Genomic DNA, 26644 nt, shown 5'->3' on the forward strand with positions numbered 1-26644 from the left:
CACTCATGTGGGCGTGTATACAGGCTGTAGTGGAAATCTCCTCCTACCTGAACTCTCAGCACTAGAGAAACTGTGGAGTTTATCATGTAACCGTGGTATACAGACCATCCAAAAAGGTATATAGTGGCAGAATTTTAATGAAAAAAGAGGGGGGGGTGAACAATTTTCATATTACTGGGTTTAGTAACACTTTAATAAAATCTGTGCAACCAAACTTTTAGCACAGTTTTGCTTTACTTACCATGAGTGGATGCGGGCATGGCCTCCTTTAACTCTGTATCCCACAATCCTTGGGCCCCAGGATACACCCAGGGAATATACATGTCTCTCTTGCCCACCCTCTCGTGCTCAGAGAGACCTTGCCTGATGAGACAGCAGTGACTAGACAGGTGAACTGTCACCAGGTGATTGGTCCTCCTACATTAATTCAGGGGTGTCGACTGCCTGGTTTGAACATGAAACTTCCTGCCAAGGCCCACTCACTACAAACAGCACTATGCCAGTTGTGTCCAGAGTGCTAAACCTAACACCCCATACACACTATACAACTTTTGTTGTCAGATTTTAAATTTACCAAAACCATGTAGTGCAAGGGCCTGACTGATTGCATACAAATTGAAACTCTTAAGATTTGACCTCATATTATATGGTTTTGGTAAATCTGAAGGAAAAAAAATCTACAGAAAATTGAATGTCTCATGGACTGTGTGATAACCTAATGGCCTTTATGGTGAACCTCTGCTTGGCAACCCCATTATTGCAATCTCCTAATTTTCTGTTGTATATTGAATTGTTGTGTTCTATGCATGTAGCAGGGGGCCTCCACCACACCGGTGTCATGGAGGAACCAAGACATATGTGTTGCATGCCCCATGACAGTAAAATTTGTAAAGGTGAGTTAGCACCCACAGGTGGCAAGTTGTCAATCCACCCCTCTAAGTCTCACACCAGAAGGACCTCATCTCCTCTTCAGACAGTGATAAGGGTCTGTTCGGTGAGGTCAGTGGCTGGTGAGGCACAGGCTAGTATCAGAGCCAGATACACACAGGTTACATACGCTGCAAACGTTAGAGCTAGAGTAATGTAAACATGTAACCTTCAAAAAAATGTAAAGTGTCACCTATGGAGAGTTTTAAGTACTGAGGTTTGGCACCATTCCACAAGCGCAATTTTAAAGTGTGACATGTTAGGTATCTATTTACTTGGCATAACATCATCTTTCATAGTAAAAAATCAGACTGTATATCTGTAAGCTTCCGCGCTCTATGTAAAATGGGGGGAGGTAAAAACAAAAAGCAGCAGCAATCACTATATGAGTGGACTCTCAATATGTAAAAATTTAAAAAAATTTAAAAAAAGGGGGGTGTGTGCGCTTACTTATTAAACCCCAAAATAAGAGAAAAAAGACAATCTTATAAACACAATCTTATAAAATGACCAAGTGTAAATCAATGTGAGAATATGTGAAACATCAAAAGTGGTCAATAAAAAAGTGGATCAACTCAAACAATTAAAAATTGCGGGTATGTGCAAGAACTAATTAAGATTACTACATGCAACAAAAAAAGTGCATAAAACCTGTGCATATAATACTCGAAACAAATCAGTGAATCACAGCGGTAAAAAAAATTAAATAAAATGCAATATGATGTAAACCATATATGTGAAGCACAATCGTGTCAGTGCATCAAACTAAAGTGTCCCAAATAGCATCCAATAAAGACATGCCACTAAAGATTAAAAAATCGCCGCACAGATAAAGCGTCAATCGGGTTGAAGTGCAAAGTGCCAAACGTGAAACGATCCACTGGTGGTGATCCGTGCCAGTGGTTGTGCTATCACTAGGTAATTACCTCCCTGCTGCGGGATTAAGCAGCAAAACAGACACACGGGGCAATCAGGAAACAGAGGATGATCCAGGTGATGGCTGTACAATGGAATCTTGGAGATGACACAAATATATCCAGTTTCCTTGTGTATGGTCACCAGGCTCAAAAGGATAAACCGAGAGATACCGCCATAGTGTAGTATTTTTAAAACAATTTTATTAAAAGTAAAAATAACTACTCACAAGAGGATGGACATGTAAAGCACAGCAGACCGCCGAGCAACTAGCCCGGATGTAAACGTCACTTCCGGCTCCTACGCGTTACGTCAACAATAGGACTTCAACTGGGATAGCAAGATGGTGACAGGAAGTGATTTTTAAGAGCTCTGGGCGGAGAACTTCCGCCCATAGTTCATATGGTGTTAATGAGTATCAGGGCTGATGTGTATATGGGCGGACAAATAGTTGCGGCCTACAATATGTGGGCCGCACTAAAAGACCTTTAAAGACCAGACTCAAGGAACATATACAGAACATCCAGAAGGGATACGATAAACATAATGTTTCCAAACACTTTGCCATCCACCATAACAGAGACCCCAAACATTTAAAATTTTGGGGTATTGTCCCCTACGCTAAACATTGGAGAGGGGGACATAAAGTGAGGACTCTAAGTCAAATTGAGTCTAAGTGGATTTTTTCTTTAGACACTTTCACCCCCAGGGGATTAAACGTTGAATTTGATTTAAACTGCTTTATTAGCGATTTTTAATTTTGGTAGACGGTTTTTAGTATCTATTATTTATTGTGATCTGACCACACTAGGCTTTTTTCCACATTTCGGTAATTGATTGTTTTATTGTAAACAACGTAACATTTTATCTGCTATTTTGTGTAATGTATACGTCATTTCTGGGTCCTGCCTCTTATACTGTGGTTTGAAATATTTTAATGATATTTTAAACATAACCATTTTTTTTATAACCTTTTTTAAGATATTTTTAAATGCTTTAATATACCATTTGACATTTGTTTCTCTCCCCCTTTATGGTCTGTCCTGGTCTATTTTTAGTCTATTTTATTTCCATTTTTTATCCTTGGTGCAGGATATTTTATGGTTATCAATTTTAATATTATTTTTTATGGCCGTTCTTTATTTTCCCATTATTCCATTTGTATTTGTAGATACTAGTTTACCGAGTGTCATATTGCTGGCCCATTACAGGGATATGCTGATCTATCTGCCTCTTTGCAATTTAGGCTACAGTAATATGGCTACCGGCAGTCTATCCAGCTCTATACATCTAAATAATATTCCCCAGCTGTATTTTAGTCTAGCTTTTGTGAAACTACTTTCTAATAAATGATTTTTACAGTATTGCGGTCCAGACATAATAGTATCTGTTTCGGGGTGACGGCCATATAGCTTTATAGACATATATTGTCTTTTTCCCCTTGCTCCGCCGTCCTTTTTCGTTTTTCTTTGTCTTTATGCAAGTGTCTGACATGCTGCACACAGCATTTGCGGTGTGAGCTCGATCAAGTGAGGAGTATACCCACCCTGATTGGTCCGTCCCCTTATATAATTTCCCTGTTTTCCTTAGCATGATATATGATAGGGTGAGGCGAACGTTGTCTTGATACGCCCACCCGCTCCTATTTGTCCGCCCATATACACATCAGCCCTGATACTCATTAACACCATATGAACTATGGGCGGAAGTTCTCCGCCCAGAGCTCTTAAAAATCACTTCCTGTCACCATCTTGCTATCCCAGTTGAAGTCCTATTGTTGACGTAACGCGTAGGAGCCGGAAGTGACATTTACATCCGGGCTAGTTGCTCGGCGGTCTGCTGTGCTTTACATGTCCATCCTCTTGTGAGTAGTTATTTTTACTTTTAATAAAATTGTTTTAAAAATACTACACTATGGCGGTATCTCTCGGTTTATCCTTTTGAGCCTGGTGACCATACACAAGGAAACTGGATATATTTGTGTCATCTCCAAGATTCCATTGTACAGCCATCACCTGGATCATCCTCTGTTTCCTGATTGCCCCGTGTGTCTGTTTTGCTGCTTAATCCCGCAGCAGGGAGGTAATTACCTAGTGATAGCACAACCACTGGCACGGATCACCACCAGAGGATCGTTTCACGTTTGGCACTTTGCACTTCAACCCGATTGACGCTTTATCTGTGCGGCGATTTTTTAATCTTTAGTGGCATGTCTTTATTGGATGCTATTTGGGACACTTTAGTTTGATGCACTGACACGATTGTGCTTCACATATATGGTTTACATCATATTGCATTTTATTTAATTTTTTTTACCGCTGTGATTCACTGATTTGTTTCGAGTATTATATGCACAGGTTTTATGCACTTTTTTTGTTGCATGTAGTAATCTTAATTAGTTCTTGCACATACCCGCAATTTTTAATTGTTTGAGTTGATCCACTTTTTTATTGACCACTTTTGATGTTTCACATATTCTCACATTGATTTACACTTGGTCATTTTATAAGATTGTGTTTATAAGATTGTCTTTTTTCTCTTATTTTGGGGTTTAATAAGTAAGCGCACACACCCCCCTTTTTTTAAATTTTTACATATTGAGAGTCCACTCATATAGTGATTGCTGCTGCTTTTTGTTTTTACCTCCCCCCATTTTACATAGAGCGCGGAAGCTTACAGATATACATTTCCCATTTTAAACCATTTTACTTCTGCTGCAAATATGGAGGTTTTTTCTTTTTTAGAAAAAAGACAAATCAATTTGGAGGAGGTATTTAATGCCACTAATATAGAGAGCAAAAATAAGAATAACAATGTAGAACATCTTATAAAAAAACTCAGATATAACATGGAAAAAAGGGTGAGCCTATGGTGGGACATCACCACCTTTGAACAATACCTGAAAGATGGTTTAGTTCCAAGACGGTTGAGGTGGGATGTCCCACCAAATGATGGCCTGATGGACCAAGAGTCATTGGATGAATGGTTCAGTTTCTTTAATGAAAAGGGAATAGAACTATTACATTTTTTAATAAAAAGAAAACAGAGGAAAATTAAAATAGTAGAACGTAATATTGAACAGATCAAAAGCGATTTGGAGATACACAAAGAGTCTGCGGAGTTTCTTACGCTGACTACACAGCTAAATAAAGACCTAATTAAAAAGGATAAGGAAGTCCAAACTAGGAAGAGTAAAAAATATACTAGAGATATGGGTGATTTTAAAAATGAGCAGGTCTTCAGATGGCAGAGCCAATTGGGACGTTTAGATCCCATTTCAGCCTATTCAACACCTGAGACCTGTACGAATGGAGACTACTGCACCTTTAACTAACCACGCTGCAGTGTCACATATATTACCCTCCACGAGTGGACAAATAAGGAATGAGTCCCCAAGGTCAAATAAACCGAATGGAGGACACAATTATCTAAAACAAGCAACACCACAGTACCCAGATAGAAGGCCCTCACAAAATTCACATACACCAAAAAAGGGCTGGAAAAAACCACACTGGAAGAAAACGCATAATAAGAAGGGGAACCATGGGGATTATCGGCAACATCCCCCATATGAACAACCACGTGGCCCCCATTATCCTCCGTATGTAAGGAATCCTGCTCCGTATCATGAGTATAACCGTAGAGAAAGAGAGGACTGGGGACCACCACAAAATTACCAACGCCCATACGACCAGTATTCAGTCCCTATTTATAATCAGTATGCACGACTTAGAGACTACCGAGAAGATGAAAGGGATGAACAGTATTACCAGACCTATTATCCTGACCCTTATGAAAATAGAGCTTTTTTAGGAAGAGGCCAGGATCATCATCCTCCAAGGGGGAGAGATGTACAGAGAGAAAGAGAACAAAGTCCAAAAAGAAGAGAGGCAGAAGAGCGGGAGCGCGACAACAAGCGAAAAAGAGAATAAAAGGAGAGGGAGTGTTTAACCTGAGTGGCATCCCTCTTACTACAGAAGAAACAGCTGTACTGGACAAAGGTCTGAAGTTTGCCCCCAAAAAGAATTTAGACAAATTCCAGACATACGTAAATATCCAGAAATACATAAGAGGTTTGAACATGAAGAAATTTTTTATGAATAACCCCAGGAGCACTCACATTCCCGTGCCCAATGGTATTACACATAGCACTTTACGCAACAAATCAGTTTTTAATCCTCAAATTAACAATAACAAATTTGTTGACGTTTTTAAAAAAATTGTTACGGAAGATTTAAGAAATTTAGATACCAAAAAACAAAGTGAACCGAATTACATGAAATGTGGAATTAAACGCCTAAAGGAGCGCAAAGATATAGTGGTCCGCCCAGCGGACAAAGGAGGGGGTATTGTGATATTGTCCAAGACCCAATATAACGATAATATGAGTAAATTATTAAATGATAAGGACACTTATCGATTATTACCAAAAAATCCGGTTTTTAGAGGAAGAAAAGAATTGGAATTGATAGTACATTTAGGTTTAAAGAAATCGATCCTAAACAAAAAAGAAGCTCAATTCCTTATACCAGAGTCAGTAAGGACGCCTATTATTTATTATCTTCCAAAAATCCATAAGGACAAAACCAACCCACCTCCGAGGCCGATAGTGAACGGCATAGATTCACTCTCTTCAAGGATAGGATCCTATATAGATAATTTCTTACAGCCGACAGTGCAGAAAACAAAAGCTTATCTGCGAGATACCAAACATATTTTACAGATCCTGGAAGAGCTTACATTCGAAGGGCCGTTTATCCTCGCAACAGCCGACGTTACCTCATTATATACCATTATACCTCATCATGAGGCGTGTGAGGCCGTCAAGTGGGGTTTGAGGGAATACTCTCAACTAGTTTGTTCACAAAGGAAATTTTTAGTCAAGTGTCTCGATTTTTGTTTAAAAAACAATTACTTTTGGTTTAACCGTTCTTTTTACCACCAAACAACGGGTGTGGCAATGGGGGCCAAATTTGCTCCTAGCGTTGCTGGATTATTCATGGCTAAGTGGGAGGATGAAGCCGTTTTTTTAGACGCTCCCAAAGAATTAACCACTTTCAGACCGGACCATTTTGCTGGTAAATGACCAGAGGTCTTTTTACACTTTGGCACTGCGCTGCTTTAACTGGTAATTGCGCGGTCATGCAATGTTGTACCCAAACAAAATTTGCGTCCTTTTCTTCCCACAAATAGAGCTTTCTTTTGATGGTATTTGATTGCCTCTGCGATTTTTATTTTTTGCGATATAAACGTAAAAAGACCGCAAATTTTGAAAAAAAATGATATTTTCTACTTTTTGTTATTAGAAAAATCCAATAAACTCAATTTTAGTCATACATTTAGGCCAAAATGTATTCAGCCACATGTCTTTGGTAAAAAAAAAGTCAATAATTGTATATTTATTGGTTTGCGCAAAAGTTGTCACATCTACAAACTAAGGTACGTTTTCTGGAATTTACGCAGCTTTTAGTTTACGACTGCCTATCTCATTTCTTGAGGTGCTAAAATGGCAGGGCAGTACAAAACCCCCCCAAATGACCCCATTTTGGAAAGTAGACCCCCTAAGGAAATTGATAAGAGGCATGTTGAGCCCATTGAATATTTTATTTTTTTGCCTCAAGCGATTGAATAATGCCAAAAAAAAAATATTTTTTTTTTTTTACACAAAGTTGTCACTAAATGATATATTGCTCACACATGCTATGGGCGTATGTGAAATGACACCCCAAAATAAATTCTGCTGCTTCTCCTGAGTACGGGGATACCACATATGTGGGACTTTTTGGGAGCCTAGCCGCGTACGGGGCCCCGAAAACCAAGCACCGCCTTCAGGCTTTCTAAGGGCGTAAATTTTTGAGTTCACTTCTCACTACCTATTACAGTTTTGAAGGCCATAAAATGCCAAGATGGCACAAAACCCCCACAAATGACCCCATTTTAGAAAGTAGACACCCCAAGCTATTTGCTGAGAGGCATGTTGAGTTCATGGAATATTTTATATTTTGCCACAAGTTGCGGGAAAATTACAAACTTTTTTTTTTTTTTTTTTCACAAAGTTGTCACTAAATGATATATTGCTCACACATGCCATGGGCATATGTGAAATGACACCCCAAAATAAATTCTGCTGCTTCTCCTGAGTACGGGGATACCACATATGTGGGACTTTTTGGGAGCCTAGCCGCGTACGGGGCCCCGAAAACCAAGCACCGCCTTCAGGCTTTCTAAGGGCGTAAATATTTGACTTCACTCCTCACTACCTATTACAGTTTTGAAGGCCATAAAATGCCAAGATGGCACAAAACCCCCACAAATGACCCCATTTTAGAAAGTAGACACCCCAAGCTATTTGCTGAGAGGCATGTTGAGTCCATGGAATATTTTATATTTTGCCACAAGTTGCGGGAAAATTACAAACTTTTTTTTTTTTTTTTTTTTTTTCACAAAGTTGTCACTAAATGATATATTGCTCACGCATGCCATGGGCATATGTGAAATGACACCCCAAAATAAATTCTGCTGCTTCTCCTGAGTACGGGGATACCACATATGTGGGACTTTTTGGGAGCCTAGCCGCGTACGGGGCCCCGAAAACCAAGCACCGCCTTCAGGCTTTCTAAGGGCGTTACAGTTTTGAAGGCCATAAAATGCCAAGATGGCACAAACCCCCCCCAAATGACCCCATTTTGGAAAGTAGACACCCCTAAATTTAGGGGTACACTAGTGAGACTAGGTAATAAATGGCGGGTGCCCTGAAACTATAAAAAAATAACTAACCAACCAGCGTCACCTGTAACAGTTATATGGTGATCACTGGTGAAAGGGTTAACTAGGGGGCAATCAGGGGGCTTTATGCGGTAGTATATGGGGGTCCCTGGCGCTATAAAAAGCTGCGGCGAACCTAAATACCTACCTGCCTAACTAGCGTCACCTGTGACACTAATACGGCGATCAGAAAAATGATCGCTTATTAGGCTGGGTTCACACTGGAGCGATGCGGAAACGCCGCGAATCCGCGGCGGGTTCCCGCATCGCATGCCTCCCGGCGGCAGTTCACACTGCCCTATGCGAACTGCTGGGAGTGTCAGTGAAATGTTACTGACACCCCCAGATCAGTTCGCATATCGCAGTGCGATCTGCAAACTCGGATCGCATGGTGTGAACACCCATGCGATCCGATTCTGCTGCGGGCCAAAAAAAGGGTCCCGTGCGAATTTGCGGCGGGTGCGGCGGGTGTGGCGGGTGCGGCGGGTGCGGCGAATGGCTGAACTCGAATCGCACAGAGATCGGATGTGATTTGCACTGCAGTGCGGTGCGAATCACATTCGTTCTCATAAACCGCTGCAATGTGAACCCAGCCTTAGTGACACTGGCGACGGGGGGTGATCACGGGGTTAAACCTTTATTGGGGGGGTTAGGGGGGTACATTAGAACTAAAGGGGGCTAACTCTAACTGCCCTAACAGTTATTACAGTCACAAATGACACCAATGCAAAAAAAAAAAAAAAAAAAAAAAAAAATGACATTGGTGTCACTGTGACTGGGGGGCAGGGGTAATTGGGGGGGTGATCGGGGGGTAAAGGGGGGGTGTGAGTGTGCCTGGCATGTTCTACTGTGTGTGTAGAGTGTTGGTGCAACTCACCGATCCGCTCTCCTCCGTGTCGGAACGGAAAATACCGACACGGAGGAGAGAATACATCACTTCTTCTCCTGTGTTTACATTACAGGAGAGGAAGTGATGTCACGGGGGATTTCCATTCGTCGAGAGCGATCGCGAGGGGGTGGCCATGAATGAATGGCCGCCCCCTCATCCCGGATCGCTCTCGAAGAAATGCCGACCGCCGCAGGCACCGGGGGGGGGCCCGATCGGGCCCCCCACCCGCGGGCAGGCAGGGACTTATATATACGCCCATATGCCTGCCCGTGCCATTCTGCCGACGTATATCGTCGTGCGGCGGTCGGCAAGTGGTTAATATTGTACAGGCGATATATTGACGATATCATAATTCTGTGGAAAGGATGTCGGACCAGCCTTAACCAGTTCCAACAGAGATTGAATGTGAATGACAAGAACATCACATTAACATGGAATACCGATGACAAGGAGATTGTCTTTCTGGATCTGGTAATCATGCAAGAAGATGGAAAATTGAATACTAAAACACATTTCAAGAGCGTAGATAAAAATAGTTACCTCCCACTAACTAGTTGCCATCATCAAAACTGGCTCTTTAATATTCCTAAGGGTCAATTTATGCGACTGCGGAGAAACTGCAGCAAAAAGGATACTTTTCTCGAGCAAGCAAGCTCAATAGGAGACAGATTTCACGAGAAAGGATATGGTATGGATTTAATCCAAGAAAAAATAGTTGAAGTAGAAAGAATGGATCGTCGAGACCTCCTTAAGGATAAAGATATACAGCCGAACGGAATAGTCAATAATAAGTTTAAAGAAGGAGCTTTAGTTCTCGACTATAATAATCAATATAAAAGTGTTGAAAAAATAATTAAAAGACACTGGCACATTCTTCTGAATGATAAAGATTTCCATGAGGTATTACCATCTAAACCTATATTCATCTATAGACGTGCCCCCAGTCTTAGAGATACTCTAGTAAAAAGCATACCCGACCCCCCCGTGAACAACTTTACGTTTTTCACGGGGAAAGGATTCTACCCCTGTAAAAGGTGCGGTGCATGTGTACGTGCCAGTACACCGAATAAAGTCTTCCAATTTCAATCCACTAGCACTGGCAATACACACAAAATTAAAGATTTTATTTGCTGTAACACAGTAGGAGCTGTCTATGTCCTTGAGTGTAGTTGCGGCCTACAATATGTGGGCCGCACTAAAAGACCTTTAAAGACCAGACTCAAGGAACATATACAGAACATCCAGAAGGGATACGATAAACATAATGTTTCCAAACACTTTGCCATCCACCATAACAGAGACCCCAAACATTTAAAATTTTGGGGTATTGTCCCCTACGCTAAACATTGGAGAGGGGGACATAAAGTGAGGACTCTAAGTCAAATTGAGTCTAAGTGGATTTTTTCTTTAGACACTTTCACCCCCAGGGGATTAAACGTTGAATTTGATTTAAACTGCTTTATTAGCGATTTTTAATTTTGGTAGACGGTTTTTAGTATCTATTATTTATTGTGATCTGACCACACTAGGCTTTTTTCCACATTTCGGTAATTGATTGTTTTATTGTAAACAACGTAACATTTTATCTGCTATTTTGTGTAATGTATACGTCATTTCTGGGTCCTGCCCCTTATACTGTGGTTTGAAATATTTTAATGATATTTTAAACATAACCATTTTTTTTATAACCTTTTTTAAGATATTTTTAAATGCTTTAATATACCATTTGACATTTGTTTCTCTCCCCCTTTATGGTCTGTCCTGGTCTATTTTTAGTCTATTTTATTTCCATTTTTTATCCTTGGTGCAGGATATTTTATGGTTATCAATTTTAATATTATTTTTTATGGCCGTTCTTTATTTTCCCATTATTCCATTTGTATTTGTAGATACTAGTTTACCGAGTGTCATATTGCTGGCCCATTACAGGGATATGCTGATCTATCTGCCTCTTTGCAATTTAGGCTACAGTAATATGGCTACCGGCAGTCTATCCAGCTCTATACATCTAAATAATATTCCCCAGCTGTATTTTAGTCTAGCTTTTGTGAAACTACTTTCTAATAAATGATTTTTACAGTATTGCGGTCCAGACATAATAGTATCTGTTTCGGGGTGACGGCCATATAGCTTTATAGACATATATTGTCTTTTTCCCCTTGCTCCGCCGTCCTTTTTCGTTTTTCTTTGTCTTTATGCAAGTGTCTGACATGCTGCACACAGCATTTGCGGTGTGAGCTCGATCAAGTGAGGAGTATACCCACCCTGATTGGTCCGTCCCCTTATATAATTTCCCTGTTTTCCTTAGCATGATATATGATAGGGTGAGGCGAACGTTGTCTTGATACGCCCACCCGCTCCTATTTGTCCGCCCATATACACATCAGCCCTGATACTCATTAACACCATATGAACTATGGGCGGAAGTTCTCCGCCCAGAGCTCTTAAAAATCACTTCCTGTCACCATCTTGCTATCCCAGTTGAAGTCCTATTGTTGACGTAACGCGTAGGAGCCGGAAGTGACGTTTACATCCGGGCTAGTTGCTCGGCGGTCTGCTGTGCTTTACATGTCCATCCTCTTGTGAGTAGTTATTTTTACTTTTAATAAAATTGTTTTAAAAATACTACACTATGGCGGTATCTCTCGGTTTATCCTTTTGAGCCTGGTGACCATACACAAGGAAACTGGATATATTTGTGTCATCTCCAAGATTCCATTGTACAGCCATCACCTGGATCATCCTCTGTTTCCTGATTGCCCCGTGTGTCTGTTTTGCTGCTTAATCCCGCAGCAGGGAGGTAATTACCTAGTGATAGCACAACCACTGGCACGGATCACCACCAGAGGATCGTTTCACGTTTGGCACTTTGCACTTCAACCCGATTGACGCTTTATCTGTGCGGCGATTTTTTAATCTTTAGTGGCATGTCTTTATTGGATGCTATTTGGGACACTTTAGTTTGATGCACTGACACGATTGTGCTTCACATATATGGTTTACATCATATTGCATTTTATTTAATTTTTTTTACCGCTGTGATTCACTGATTTGTTTCGAGTATTATATGCACAGGTTTTATGCACTTTTTTTGTTGCATGTAGTAATCTTAATTAGTTCTTGCACATACCCGCAATTTTTAATTGTTTGAGTTGATCCACTTTTTTATTGACCACTTTTGATGTTTCACATATTCTCACATTGATTTACACTTGGTCATTTTATAAGATTGTGTTTATAAGATTGTCTTTTTTCTCTTATTTTGGGGTTTAATAAGTAAGCGCACACACCCCCCTTTTTTTTAAAAATCAGACTAACTTTAGTGGGGGGTTTTTGTTTTGTTTTTTTAAATTCATGAAACAGAAACAAAAAAAAATGCATTTGAAAAATTGCTGTGCAAATTCTGTGTAACATACAAAGTTGCAATGACCACCATTTTATTCCCTATGGTTTTTACATGTGGGAGAGAAATGTCAGAATTGGCCTGGGTGTCAAGGGGTTTATCACTACAAGTAAGAAATATATAAATAATAAATAATTATTATTATTATTATTATTATTAAATAATTATTATATATTGTTTTTAAAATAATTTACTATATGTTCAAAAATTGTACTCAAGTGGGTGGCGCAATGGACAAATTACTGATGTTTGAAGTTATAAATTCAAACCAGTAATTTCACAGTAAACATAACATATATAGCATAATAATATATTATTTAGTTTGATTAAAACAGTACCTTTTCAGCAGCTGCAGATTCTCATTCTCCCTCTTAACTGTGTGAGAATAATATGGAATTATGGGTAAATCTTATACCCATAAACCCATGTTTTTTCCTTGTAGTTAAGAGGGCTGGGCTGGAAGGGAGCCTCCACTGGAGAATTTTTATTGGACAGCTGGGGCCAATGGTGCTTTACCATTGGTCAAATGCTCCAAGCTGTCCATTGAGCTCAGTGCTTCTGACAAGAAGTGAGAGACACTGTGAGCTCATCCCTTCAGTCTGCTGCAAACAGAGTGTGCCAGCTTGTAATTAAACTGCTTCTAAATGGCTGCACAAGGAGCCATGTATTTCTGGAACCAAAGATCCTAAGAGCCCCACATTTTGAGCAGTGGTGGGGTAGGACTGGTCACTGAGCTACTACCCTCGAAGATCAATCGTTTTTGGGTTGTTTTGTATTTTTTTTATGTTAATCACCTGCCTCCCCTGACTGCATGTCCCTGGTTCTATGTGTAGAGTACTACAGAGTCATTTTGAGGCCAACAATGTAGAACACTAGGTACCCTCCACCAGATCCTTAGCATGGCACATTTTCCCTACTCCAACCTGTAGGTATAGAGGGGGACACTACTCACATGCATGGGCTCAAATAACGCCACAGATACCGGGCATTAATTTACACATAAATGCAATGCCTAACATCCACCAACATGCATTTTGTTGCCCCTTTGACTCTCTTAGCATAATAATTTTCTACTCTGGATCTGTTTGTAAAGTTCAAGTTAAAGCCACACTCTGATTATTTGGCTGATCACAAATTCTGTGGTTCTCAAAAGTCTCCTGGGGATTTTGCAGATTGCAACATCTTGTCAGGTGACTCTATGCTTTGTAACCACCTTCTTAAAGTGTTACTAAATCCATGACCCTGCATTCATTATATCTTGTCTCCCACAGTACACAGAACATGGCAAAGCAATTATTTTAGTAAATACAAACTGCTAAATGCCTTTTCTCTTTAGCTGTTAGAGCAGCCTTGTTACTTCTATCAGTGTCTGGTTATGCTTGTACGAGGAGTTTTCATTCAACTCTGACTGTCCTATGAGGCTGCAGGACCCCTGACCCTCTGTCTGGACAGTGCTGATTGGCCCTGGTCTGATCACATGCACTCTCCCAAGGAAAAGAAAACTCTCTAGCAATACATACCACACTGAGCATGTGCAGCTTGCCCCCAAGGCTCGGTTCTATAAGGATATGGTTTGGGGACAGTGGAAGAAGGGGGAAATCAGATAAGACAGGATCAAACAGCCTATTTATAGAAGATTAACCCCTTAGGTTCCACAGTGAATATAACAATCATGCTTTACATACAGACTGATTTTACTGTTGTGGGTTTAGTAACACTTTTAGCCCTGCTATATATTGTCAAAGCTACAGTGCTTAGGGCAAATAAAACAGCTGTCATTTCTGTAAGCACAGATTGAGAGCCAATCAGAATATGGGAATGCCTGCAACTCCAAAGTCCTAGATTGGGGAGAGGGGGTTGGTTAGGTGCAGAATGTGAATACCAGGATTAAAATAAAAAGGTGTCAGCCAAAATGCTATATCCACTGATAAAATGTAAGCAGCAATATCCTTTTTTTTTTTTTTCAAACTGAGCTTTGAAAGAATAAGCTATTGTGAAAAATCAAATAGAAACTCTGTACTGTATGTAAATTATCCTTATTATACAAAGTGCAAAAAACCTAATCATTGACACAGAATTGTGCAGATTGGCAGAATGTCTTCCATTCACCAAACCCTCCACACTTGATTAGATCCATGAGGCATCTTGTGAAACGTGTCGTGACCTGTGGCATGTCTGCGGCTCTGCGCAATAATTCAAAATGCAAGACACACTCACGCTCTTTGCTTAAATATTCATAGTTTCAGGCATTGAGGTTTTCCACACTCGTTTATTCATTTAATATTTACAGTAGAATGACAGCATTTTCAGGATGAATGTTGCTGCTTTGCCATTTCCGTATAGTCTGCACCTTTCAGGTCTTTACAATGATAAGGGTCAGCCAACAATATAGAACATTATTTGTGGGCGCACCATGTGCTCCTCACCTTTACTAAAAACATACGTGTTCAGCCATTATTTATTTAAGCAGATCATGTCGAAAAGTCTGGAAAAGCAATTTACTTTATCTAAGATTTGCTGTTTGTATACTGCTTTTTTTTTTTTGCTTTTTTTTTTTTGCTTTTTTTTATACTCAAAGGCAAGTATAAAGGATAGTTGAAATATTGTAACCAGTCAGATAGATGATATCTTCATTTCTAACTTGCACTAAAAAAATATCAGCCTAAACTTGATTGGTTGCAAATTACCAACTGCATGTCTACAGTTTTTTTTATGTGTTATGTACAATCCAGTTGGATACACACAGCATCCAAGTATAGGAATATTTGCATCTTTACAGAAGGTATGTATGTCAAAGAAAGAATACACATACAACTAATGTTAAAAATATTCTACACATCATTCTGGTCTTCTGTGTATTAAACATTCAGGGTGACTTTGGCCATGCTTCCTCTCCAGCACACAATTAAATCTAATTCAAGCCTATCAAGCAACCTGCTGCCAATGCTATTATCACCATTAACATGGAAACATAAACCTCATTAATTGTTTGTTTTGTACAAAAATCTGAGCTAAGGGGACAATTACTTGAAAATAACACTGTTGGGCTAATGGTACTCAACTGATAAGCTTCCAAATGATGTCATTCTATTGGTGGTGATCTCTGTGTGTTACATCACAGCAGTGCAGCTGCCAATCAGAAAGCAAAACATTAATGTAACAATATTTGTTATAATAGGCAGCTTTAAAAAGATATATGCACATATTTCATATTAAAGTGGTTGTAATGCCTTAAGGTTTTTCAACTTAATGCATTCTATGCATTAAGGTGAAAAACCTTCTGTGTTGCAGCACCCCCCCCTTTTCTTAACTGAGCCCGATCTAATCCAGCGATGTGCACGAGCACAGCCACTGTCTCTCTTCATTGGACAGATTGAAACGGCTCCCACTGCTTTCAATCAAATTCAGTTACACAGGAGCGTGGGGCAAGCCTGAATCCCACTGTCTGTGTCAATGGACACAGCAGCAGGACTCGGGAGCAAGGGGCTTTCCGTGGGGGCACCGATGAAGGGAGGAGCCTGGAGCACCAGCGGGGGACCCCAGAATAAAAGGATCGGAGGTGCACTGTGCAAAAGCATTGCACAGAGCAGATAAGTATAACATGTTTGTTATTTTAATACCCAAAAAAAATCTTTATTATAATAAAGGTCACTTGGTTAAACTTTATTGATTCTTTAGTTGACAAAAAATGTCAACAAAATAAAGGATTATAAATAGAACTATTGGATTAGCAGGTCAAAATTCACAAAATACGCTTATGCATGACCAGCCGCCAACTGTATCAGTTCTATTGGCTACAACTGGTGAAAGTGACATTGAAGTCGATTCAATTATCAACAGGAATATGACAAGAACATGGAGTAGCATTTGATTAAATTTGCAAGGCGATCACCCTCTTGAATGATGAGCTTAAACTCAAACACTTTTAAAACCGCTTTAAATCCATATAGGGCTTACAGTATTATACTACAGCTTGAACTATAATTATTCTGAGAACAGGCTGTTAATTACTATTCCACAGAAGATGCAATCAAGCCCATGGTGTCAGTCACTCACACAAGCCTACAAGTCAACATGATTAGATTGTTGTTAAATCCTGAACTGAAAGAGGTGTTTTACGTTCTGCAAAATGTAGCTGACATTTAACTATGAATGCTACAAAAGGTGCCCTAGCATGCCAAACATATACCTATATGCTTTCTATAAGATTCCTGAATCAAATTAAAAACATAGAATAAATCCTGGGCATGAAAAAATCAAATCTATACCATTTTCTACAGCCCTATCTGTTTTCGCAAGGTTACATGATAACTATACAAATTATTTTGAGCAGCTGTTTTGCTCTATCAAAAATCACCTTTGATTGATTACAATGATATACCAAAAATGGGATGAATGCAGCTGTTCCCAGATCATTTAATTCAAATCCTGGAGCAATGTCCACTGTCTCGAAAGGTCCTTATAATTAAGCTACCCTGTGTGAGCTTTCATTTACTCCTGTTACCCTGCCTAAAACCAACATTCAACTTGTTGTAAGCTAAGCATACATAGGTCAAGTTTTTTTTTTATTATCCAGCTGGCTGACAAAAAAAAACTGAATGAATTCCCCCATCCACATAATCAAGGTGGATGGAGGAATTATCTGTGCTGTGTTATTGTATCTGACAACAGGACTACGCCAATGTATATTAATCTGTAGCACAGTGACTTAGCAGTTATTACTTCTGCCTTGCATCACTAGGGTCATCAGAATCCCATCCAAGACACTAACTGCATGGAGTTTGCATGTTCTCCCTGTGCCTGTATTGTTTTTTTCCTAGGTACACCGGTTTTCCTCCCACACTCAAAAGTCATGCTGGTAAGTAAATTGGCTCCTGTCAAAATTGTCCTTGGTATGTATATGTATGAATGTGAGTTAGGGACCTTAGATTGTAAGCTCCTTGAGAGCAGGGACTGATGTGAACAATATCGATGTAAAGAGCTGCATAAAATTGTTGGTGCTGTATAAATACAAGTGATAAATATATAATGCACTGATTGAATAAAAATGTTCCAATAAACCTGTTTGCGAACATTATATCGACTTCTCACAAATGGGAACATTACATTCTTCTAGGTTGTATCACTCATTGAATTCTAATATCTTTTGTGGATTCCTGACTTGAGTTCCCAGGTAGCCTGCAGTGTTATTTAAGGCTGGATTCACACCTATGCATTTTTAGTGCTTTATGCATTGTGCAGATTTGCATTATAGCCCATTTAACATGGTTTCTTATGGAATACGTTCTGTAGAGCAAATCTGCAAAATGCAAAAAGCACTAAAAATGCATAGGTGTGAATCAAGCCTAAGAGGATATCACTCTTCCTACTGGATATTTTTTACATAAAAATGCACTATGAGCAGTGGGACTCCTGTAAGTAAGCAGAAGAAGTGAGACTGCATGTGTAAGTCGATTTTGTTGATGGAATCTATAAAAGATATAAGGAAGCAGTGTGTGATTTAATTTATTTTTCATATCTAATAAAATACAGCAAGCAATATTTTACGAATGTCAGTTAAAGAAAAGTAGTCATTCTATCAGGGGTCCTCTGCATTGGTAAAAATCAGAGCTCAGGTTAAAAAAAAACATCAGTTAAATATTTTCACACCTTTTCACTCGAAGCAACCAGGCATGAGACAAAGTGCCTGTACTTACGCCATGATTCACGGTCTACCTGGGACACTCTAAACTCTAAATCCTAGCAGCTACATGCTGTACTGTGCTTTGAAGCGAATTAACAGCACGGTACCTACATGGATTCTACCCTGAGCAACCCAGCTCTGTATTATGGATTTTCATCTTTGATATCTGTAATAGATAATTTGTAAAAGTACATTCAGTTATTTCTCAGCTATTAATATCCGATGACAGATAGACCTCCAGTGACATTGAATTCCATTATAAGACATTTACATCACAAGCAAAGTGATACTTCCTCTAGGACTCCCCTTTAGAAATCTACCTATGCATTTTGTGCTGACAAGTAAAACAAGCGCCAGGGTTGTCCCAGCAGGCACACTGACATCTTTCATTCAATTAGTTACAAAGACAAGGCAAAACAACACACACAATACAAGCTAACAACACCAAACTGTCATGTTCAGGAATAGAAGATGAGATACTACCAGTCGCATGTTGAAATTCCTGGAGGACTCTCAGGGACACCAATCCTAGATGATGTTTTGGATGCAATTCTGCTGGACCACTGGACTGGATGTGACTGCTGCTGAGAAAGAGATGAAATAGAGATAGCAGTTCTTTGACTTGAGCACATTCAAGGCATCAAAGATCCCATGGACAGCCACACAAGATCTTCCCGGCACCCTCCTCATTCAGCGCTGAGTACTGTGCTGCTGGAGAGAGTGCACTGATGGAAAGGAACCTGAATATTCACACTGCTCCTGCCAGTGGCTCTGCAGCTCTGAGCTCATGTTAACTCCATCACTGCCGTGTATCAACAATGCTTGGCTGCTGTTACACCAACACTACTGTGATACATTTTTCTCTCTAGAAAGAAATTAGCAATAGATTGAGTTCTTGGCTATTTTTGATATTGATAATGAAACTGATACATTTATACAAATAAGTGCCTTTTAGCGGAAGTCACGGATTAACTATTTATTCTCCACAAACCTCTCCCTCCCCATGTACAGTAGCAACAGCAAATAAATTTATAAATAACATGTTGGAAAGCAGATTGATTCTTAAAAGCCCAACTCCATCTCCTTTCAACACCCCCCACCTCTGCTTAGTTTCTTTCCCCCCCACACCAACTGTTTTAGGTCCTCATCCTCCTCTCCTTTCTCAAGCTGTAGCCAGGTCGTGATTGCTACAGAAGACCCCCATGTAATCACATGGTGCCATTCTCTGCGTCATGATCACAGGATGTGGATAGAATGGCGCTAAGCCCACCAGATGTAAGCTGAATGAAGCTGGGTGCAAAGTCGATCGCCATTGTTAACAAACATAAATATACTACCATTTCATCCGATTGCTATTTTACAATGCAGAAAATATGTAATGCAAGCTGGACAATAGGTTAATGTTATTATAAATATCACTGATTATACCTAAGAGAAGGTTTATGGTCCTCCTATTGTCCAATAATTCTGCAATAATCACACCTTAAAAATGTTTGAACGTTAACTAAGTTATAATAATACATATTTATAAATCAAATGACAAACTTTTTACCAAGAGCATGGTAAAATAATGAACAAGATGGAAAAAGCATGTAAAATAATAAATCTACTGACTAGTGAAGATTTCTTGGTTGGAAAGAAAATTAAAACATATGTTTTCTGTAACTGAGGATTAGACCTATGCAATGGGTTAGGATGTATTTTTACTCATTCTTGTACACAGAACTGCCATTTTCTGCACACTTTGTCTGAACCGCCAGATTTAGATGGTTTGAACCACTCCGTCCTTGATTTGCGGTCTATGTTGACCAATTTTCAAGTTACATGAACAAGGTTCTTTCAAGTTTTGTATTACAGATAGATGCCTTTACAATCCTTGTACAGCTTACAATACAATGGTCTCTCTTGAGTTATTACTGCATACTGTCTAAGTTAGATTGTAAGCTCCTTAAGGGCAGGGACTGAGGTGAATGTACAATGTATATGTAAAAGCGCTGCGTAAATAGATGGCGTTATACAAGTACCTGAAATAAATAAATAAATGAGATATTAAAAAAGCTCATTACAATCATACTCCTTTCCATGCTTCACAGTGGAGATGAAGTTTTGTTGATATGCACTGCTTTGCTATTTCCAAACACCTGAACACGTTTACCAAAGAGCTTATTTGTTTTAGTAATACCATAAAACATTCACATGGTATTAAGCAATCTTAAGGCAGTCTCCCATATTTTTGGGAGATCATCAGTAGATACTAAACTCCCTGCTGTAAAGAGAACCATCTGCACAAATAGAAGCTTGTCAGAAGAAGACAATGGAATTTGACACGACCGAGTTAGCCACACTCTCCAGATGTGCCAATCGTTAAAGCCAGCTGTACTACAGCCTGGCAGCTAGTGCTACCTATACTTGGAGCACCATTTCAATCAGTGAATCTGTAACAACAGGAAGTAATTCCTCTTATGGTTGCAAGGCTAGCTACCTGCTCTCTGAGTTCCTTGAAGTGGAAGTTGTATCCATCCCTGACTGGCTGAACTTCCAGAAGAAGCTACCAGCATTTAGACCCAGACATGTCAGATGCCACCGTTTAAGATCAGCCCGAAGCGAAGACCAGAGTGAAACCTCAAACAAGCTGCATGTTCTGCACATTACTATGGTCATGAGTAAAGTCCATTACTGTTTATTGGAGAGAGTACCCTCAAAATCCTTCTACCCTAGCTTGAGACTTTTAGACCCACAGACCCCATTTTTATATGTCACATTAAGGTTTGCCATGACCTATACCGACTTATAATTCAATTAAACGTATTACTGTGGGCTCTCTGTGAACCTGTCAGCTAGACTTCCAACTTGCTTCAGGTGAATCTATTACTGTAAACATGAGTCATTGTCTACACTACAGAGACGTACCTATGCTACATCTAGTCAGACCATTTAGCCCAAACATTATACAGCAACTGACTTCCATTTTAACTTCTGTCATCCTTCAGCATACCGCAGTATGCCCAGACTCCAAATGAAGACAGATAAGCACTGTCATTTCTCGACAGCCAATGGAAATTTCTGATCCAACTCATGCATGAAGGGTTAATACTTCTTAAAGTGGTTGTAAACCCTTACAACCAACTTTGACCTACAGGTAAGCCTAGATTAAGGCTTACCTGTAGGTCCAGGAAATATCTCCTAAACCTACACGGTTTAGGAGATATTTGCTGAAAGACAGGCATCACTGTCTACGGCACATGCGCCGTAGACAGCGGCGCGCAGGCACACTGGGCGTGCCGCAGTTAACGACGATATGCCGCAAGTGGCGGCTCTCGTGCACATGCATGGGAGTGACATCATCGTGGCTCCGACGAATGACAGCGCCGGAGCAGCGAGACCCACCAAGAAGATGGAGGCTCCGGATTACAGGGGACAGCGGTGACTTCGCTGGCTCCTGTGTCAGGTAAGTGACACATAATGGACTACTATGCAATGCATAGTAGTCCATTATGCTTTACCTTTGCAGGGAATCAAAGAGGAAGTAAACCCATCAGGGTTTACTTCCTCTTTAAAGGCTCTATCAAAAGTCAAATAGTGACCCTTGTAGGTGCCTATGCTCCAAAGTCAGTTTGACTTTCTTAAAGCTTGCTTTGAGATTCTGACAGAATTCAACGAAGGGCAGATCATAGCAGAAGGAGACTTCAGCACTGCTCTTGATATACTTCTAGCCTTGTCCCGCAACACAGACCATCTCTCCTATATGTATCTGACTGATTAATCAAAAAGCCTTTTTACCCAAGGGCCCAATAAATGCATGACATTTTAAACACACTGGAGACTACACCTTCTCCTCTACCATCCACCAATCCTATTCAAGAATTGATTATTTGTGAAATAATCAAATCTTCAAAAAGTCCATTGTGCACAAATTGATTTACTCACTGTTCGACTATGCACTGTTCTTGAGAAACATCCTTCTGGGTGATGATACAGCTAAATGGAATTGGACCCCAAATGAGGCCCTACTTCAAATAACATCAAAGAGGAAATTAAAAATGTCCTTGACAATCCAGCATCAGTTACCACTTTTTAACAGTGTGGCTAGTAGTGGAGCATGAGAGAAACATTGGCTGCAGCTGCTATCTGTGGCTGCTGCCTTGCATTGCTGATCTGCTTAACAGTTGTGACAGTGAGAGGAGGGAGCTGCTGAGCAGGAAGAATTCAATGAACTGGGTCAGGCAGCATTGAGCTGTGGTAACTGTAGTCCAGAGGAGAGAGACTCTACTGTAAGCAACAGCTTTTGAACTGCATTTCCCAGAGAGAGATTGCCAGGAGGAGTGGAATTAGCTGCATTTTCTCAGACTGTATAAAACACAGCTTCCTCTTGCTGTGAAGGAGACTGGAGAGAGCACATCGCTGTCCAGTGTGCACCACCACTGCTGCATATCAGCGGCCTAAGTGGAATCTGAGTGTTGAGTTCAGGGTCTCAAACAACCAGAGTCACCTAGGTACAGAGAGTGGACTAATCGCTGTTTGTGACTGGATAGTGAGCTGCAATATCACTGGGAATGGTGAGAAGCTGCTGTGGGGATTTACTATGTGCTGCTAAAGAGACTAATGCCGCGTACACACAACTGGACTTTTTGATGGACTAGGTCCAACAGACTAGGTCCGATGGGCTTCCCGATGGACTTTCAGCAGAGGTCCGACGGATTTTCCAAACAAGCTGACTTGCGTACACATGAACGGACTTCCTGAACGGACTTGCCCACACATGGACTAAAGTCCATTCATTTTGAACGTGACTCCAGGTATGACGGGACTAGATAAGGAAGTCAATCTCACAGCTTTCATCTGCAAGATTGATACCTTGCAAGCCCCGTCACCTGGTATGGATTTTAAGGGGAACCTTAATGGCGTGGGGGTCCCCCCAAAGTCCATACCAGACCCTTATCAGAGCATGCAGCCTGGCCGGTCAGGCGAGCGCCCCCCCTTGAGCCGTACCAGGCCACATGCCCTCAACATTGTCACCATGTTGATGAGCACAAGGGCCTCTTCCCGACAACCCTGGCCGTTGGTTGTCAGGGTCTGCGGGCAGGAGGCTTATCAAAATCCGGGAGCCCCCTTTAATAAGGGGACCCCCAGATCCTGGCCCACCACCCTATGTGACCAAGTATGGGGTACATCCTACCCCTACCCATTCACCTGGGGAAAAAAGTGTCAATAACAAAACACAATACACAGGTTTTTAAAGTAGTTTATTAGGCAGCTCTGGGGGTCTTCTTCCGACTTCAGGGGTCTTCTTACGACTTCTCCGTGCTTTCCGGTTCTTCTCCCGGACTCCTCCGCTATATTTTTCTCTTTTGCTGCTCTTTTGCTAGCGGTGGCCCGGCTTTCTCCTTCGTCGTCATCATCTTCTTCTTCCTTCTTCTGTTCTTCTGTGTGACACGATGCTCTCTCTCCCGCTGTAATGCCGTGGACGCGGTGCACGATGACTTATATAGGCATAAGGAGCGGGGTCAAGGGTGATGTCACCCGGTGGACCCGCCCCTTATTACGTCAGTCCCAGCATGCCCCAGGACTGTGACCTATATAAGTCATTGCGCATCGTGTCCACAGCATTACAGCGGGAGAGAGCGTCGTGTCAACATTGGAAGAACAGAAGAAGTAAGAAGACAACACGTCGACAAAGGAGAAAGCTAGGCCACCGCTAGCAAAAGAGTAGCAAAAGAGCAGATGATAGCGGAGGAGCCTGGGAAAGTCTGATCGGAATGTCTGATCGTGTGTACGGAGCATAAGCCCTTTAGGAACTATAGAGCCATCTAGTAGCCTTATTGTTGCCTGCAGGCTTGACTGATACTATTCTTATGTGCACCAACGGTACAATTGGGCCCCAACACTAGCTGGATGAAGAGTTAAGAATAAAGACTGCCCTTTTACAGATGCTACACAGATACCTTTACTTATTGCCTATGCTAAGATGTACTTCTCAGCGGAAATTGCACTATATCCTATCCATCCTCCTAGAATGCACTCTAGACTAGTTATAGTATTAATATTTATGTTCCAGCTAATGTGTATATGCATGGTTTATTGCTGACTTTGCTGATTCATGAGTTAATTCCAGTCTAGTGGCACAGAACCCTATTCTATTCTAAATTACTTTGACATAGTGATTATAATGTGAAAATTATCAATACTTTTTCATAATTTTTATGAATAGATCCAGTAACACCTCCCCCTTGCTGTTACTACCACTTCTTTCCTGGTTGTCTATACATATAATCACTCTGAACGTGCCGCTGTACATGGTTCTGTCATTTAGTGATTTGTGCATTCAGCATAGCCATATTATGGTTTATGTATCTATTAGAATGCCATGGGATGGACTTCTGAGATATAATATATTTTATCTAATAGTGTTGACCCATTGGTCCATAAAAAATCTTTTATGTTTTCTGATATATGGAGTTTTGTGCATATATTCCTCTCTTTGTCTATGCAATAATAGAACTTGAAATGCCTTTAAAGGGGTTGTAAAGGTAAATATTTTTTCACCTTAATGCATTCTATACATTAAGGTGAAAAAACATCTGACAGTGCCGGCACTCCCAGCCCCCGTTTTACTTACCTGACCCCTCGAAAGTCCCGTGCTCGCCCCCGACGTCCTCTTTGCCGTTCAGCCTGGCCGCTGATTAGCTAGAGTGGATGGATTGAAAACAGCGCAGCCATTGGCTCGCGCTGCTGTCAATCACATCCAATGATGTGGCATGCCGGGGGGCGGGGACGAGTGATACAACGAGTGGCTACAGCCTCCGGCTGTATCACGGGAGAGCGCCCGCAAGTGCTTCTCACCATGCGAGGGAGCTCGCATGAACGTGAGAAGTACTTGCGGAGGGAAGCCGAGAGCCGCCGAGGGACCCCAGAAGAGTAAGTTCGGGGTCACTGTGTGCAAAACGAGCTGCACAGTGAAGGTAAGTATAACATGTTTGTTATTTAAAAAAAATTAAAAAAATTACTTTACAATCCCTTTAAGGCACTTTTGGTGTGTTTGAACCATTAGTGAGTTTCCATACTTAGTAGTACATTGTTTATTTTTGACTATATCTATTTTTAGTTCTATATAAATAGGTTTCTATATATTTACTTGCTATCACTAGCATTTAATTTGTGTTCATGAGGTTTCTATGTGTTTTTATATAACCTTAATGTAACCTTTTTCTTTTTCTTTTCATATGTTCTCTCCTCCTCTCTATTCTCTTTGATAGGTTTTTTGATACATTTAAATAGACATCGAATGTAAAGTGTTAGTGACTTTATGTGTGGAGCGGGATCCCCTTTAGTGTTTTTAATATTTGACACATTTGATGTGCTGGGGTGTTCTTTATTTATTTGTGCATATATATGTATATATTTATTCTGCTCTCGTTGTTTCTATACATGTATCTATATTTATATATGATAATTGTTAGGAGGATAGAGTTGCTATTTTGTTTAGTTTTTATGTAAATCATTGATCATGATGTGTGGCTGCTGCTGATTAGGGCTGATTATGGCTCCTCCTCCCTATCCTTTTTGATAGGTTTTTTGATACATGTGCATAGACATCAAATGTAAAGTGTTATGGCAGGAATACACAAGAAAATCGTGCGAAAATTCCTGTTCTGCGAACAATGGGCTGATTTTCTACTCGTTGATGCCAAGTAAGTAATACCCAATATCGATATTGTGAACGAAAAAGACTGATTGAAAAAATGGAAAAATGTTGTTGCGTCGTTTGCAAACAAACACTATTCTATCCGTTGGTGTGAAGGTTGTCCGTAAAACAGCTCTTAAACATTATCAGGCATGAGTGGAATTAGTAGATGACCCCACTTGTACATGATACGTCGACACTACGTATTACTTTTTTAAATATTTTTTTTTATTGGTTAATGTTGGCGATGATTTCGACCAACAAACGCTGTTTTGATGGTTGGCAGTTTCGGTGGTCGGCTATTTAGTTTAATAGTTCCAGGGCTCAAGTCCTGCGAGAACGCATGGGAACGAAGTTCCTGTACTTTTTCCACAACAGGAA

At 40.4% G+C, this 26644-nt stretch overlaps 1 protein-coding gene across 1 annotated transcript in view; it reads right to left on the minus strand.

Moving 5' to 3' along the window:
* Positions 1-19264, minus strand: part of SCHIP1 (schwannomin interacting protein 1) — a 595708-nt gene extending 576444 nt beyond the window's left edge. The window contains exon 1 of the mRNA XM_077488067.1: positions 19066-19264. Coding sequence (XP_077344193.1) covers positions 19066-19074 — 9 coding nt within the window. The 5' untranslated portion in view covers positions 19075-19264. The remainder of the gene's footprint in view (positions 1-19065) is intronic.
* Positions 19265-26644: the final 7380 nt, after the last annotated feature.

This window comes from Lithobates pipiens, unplaced genomic scaffold (assembly GCF_037356315.1).
Source record: "Lithobates pipiens isolate NorthernLeopardFrog02 unplaced genomic scaffold, aLitPip1_a1.2 Scaffold_18, whole genome shotgun sequence".
NCBI lineage: Eukaryota > Metazoa > Chordata > Amphibia > Anura > Ranidae > Lithobates > Lithobates pipiens.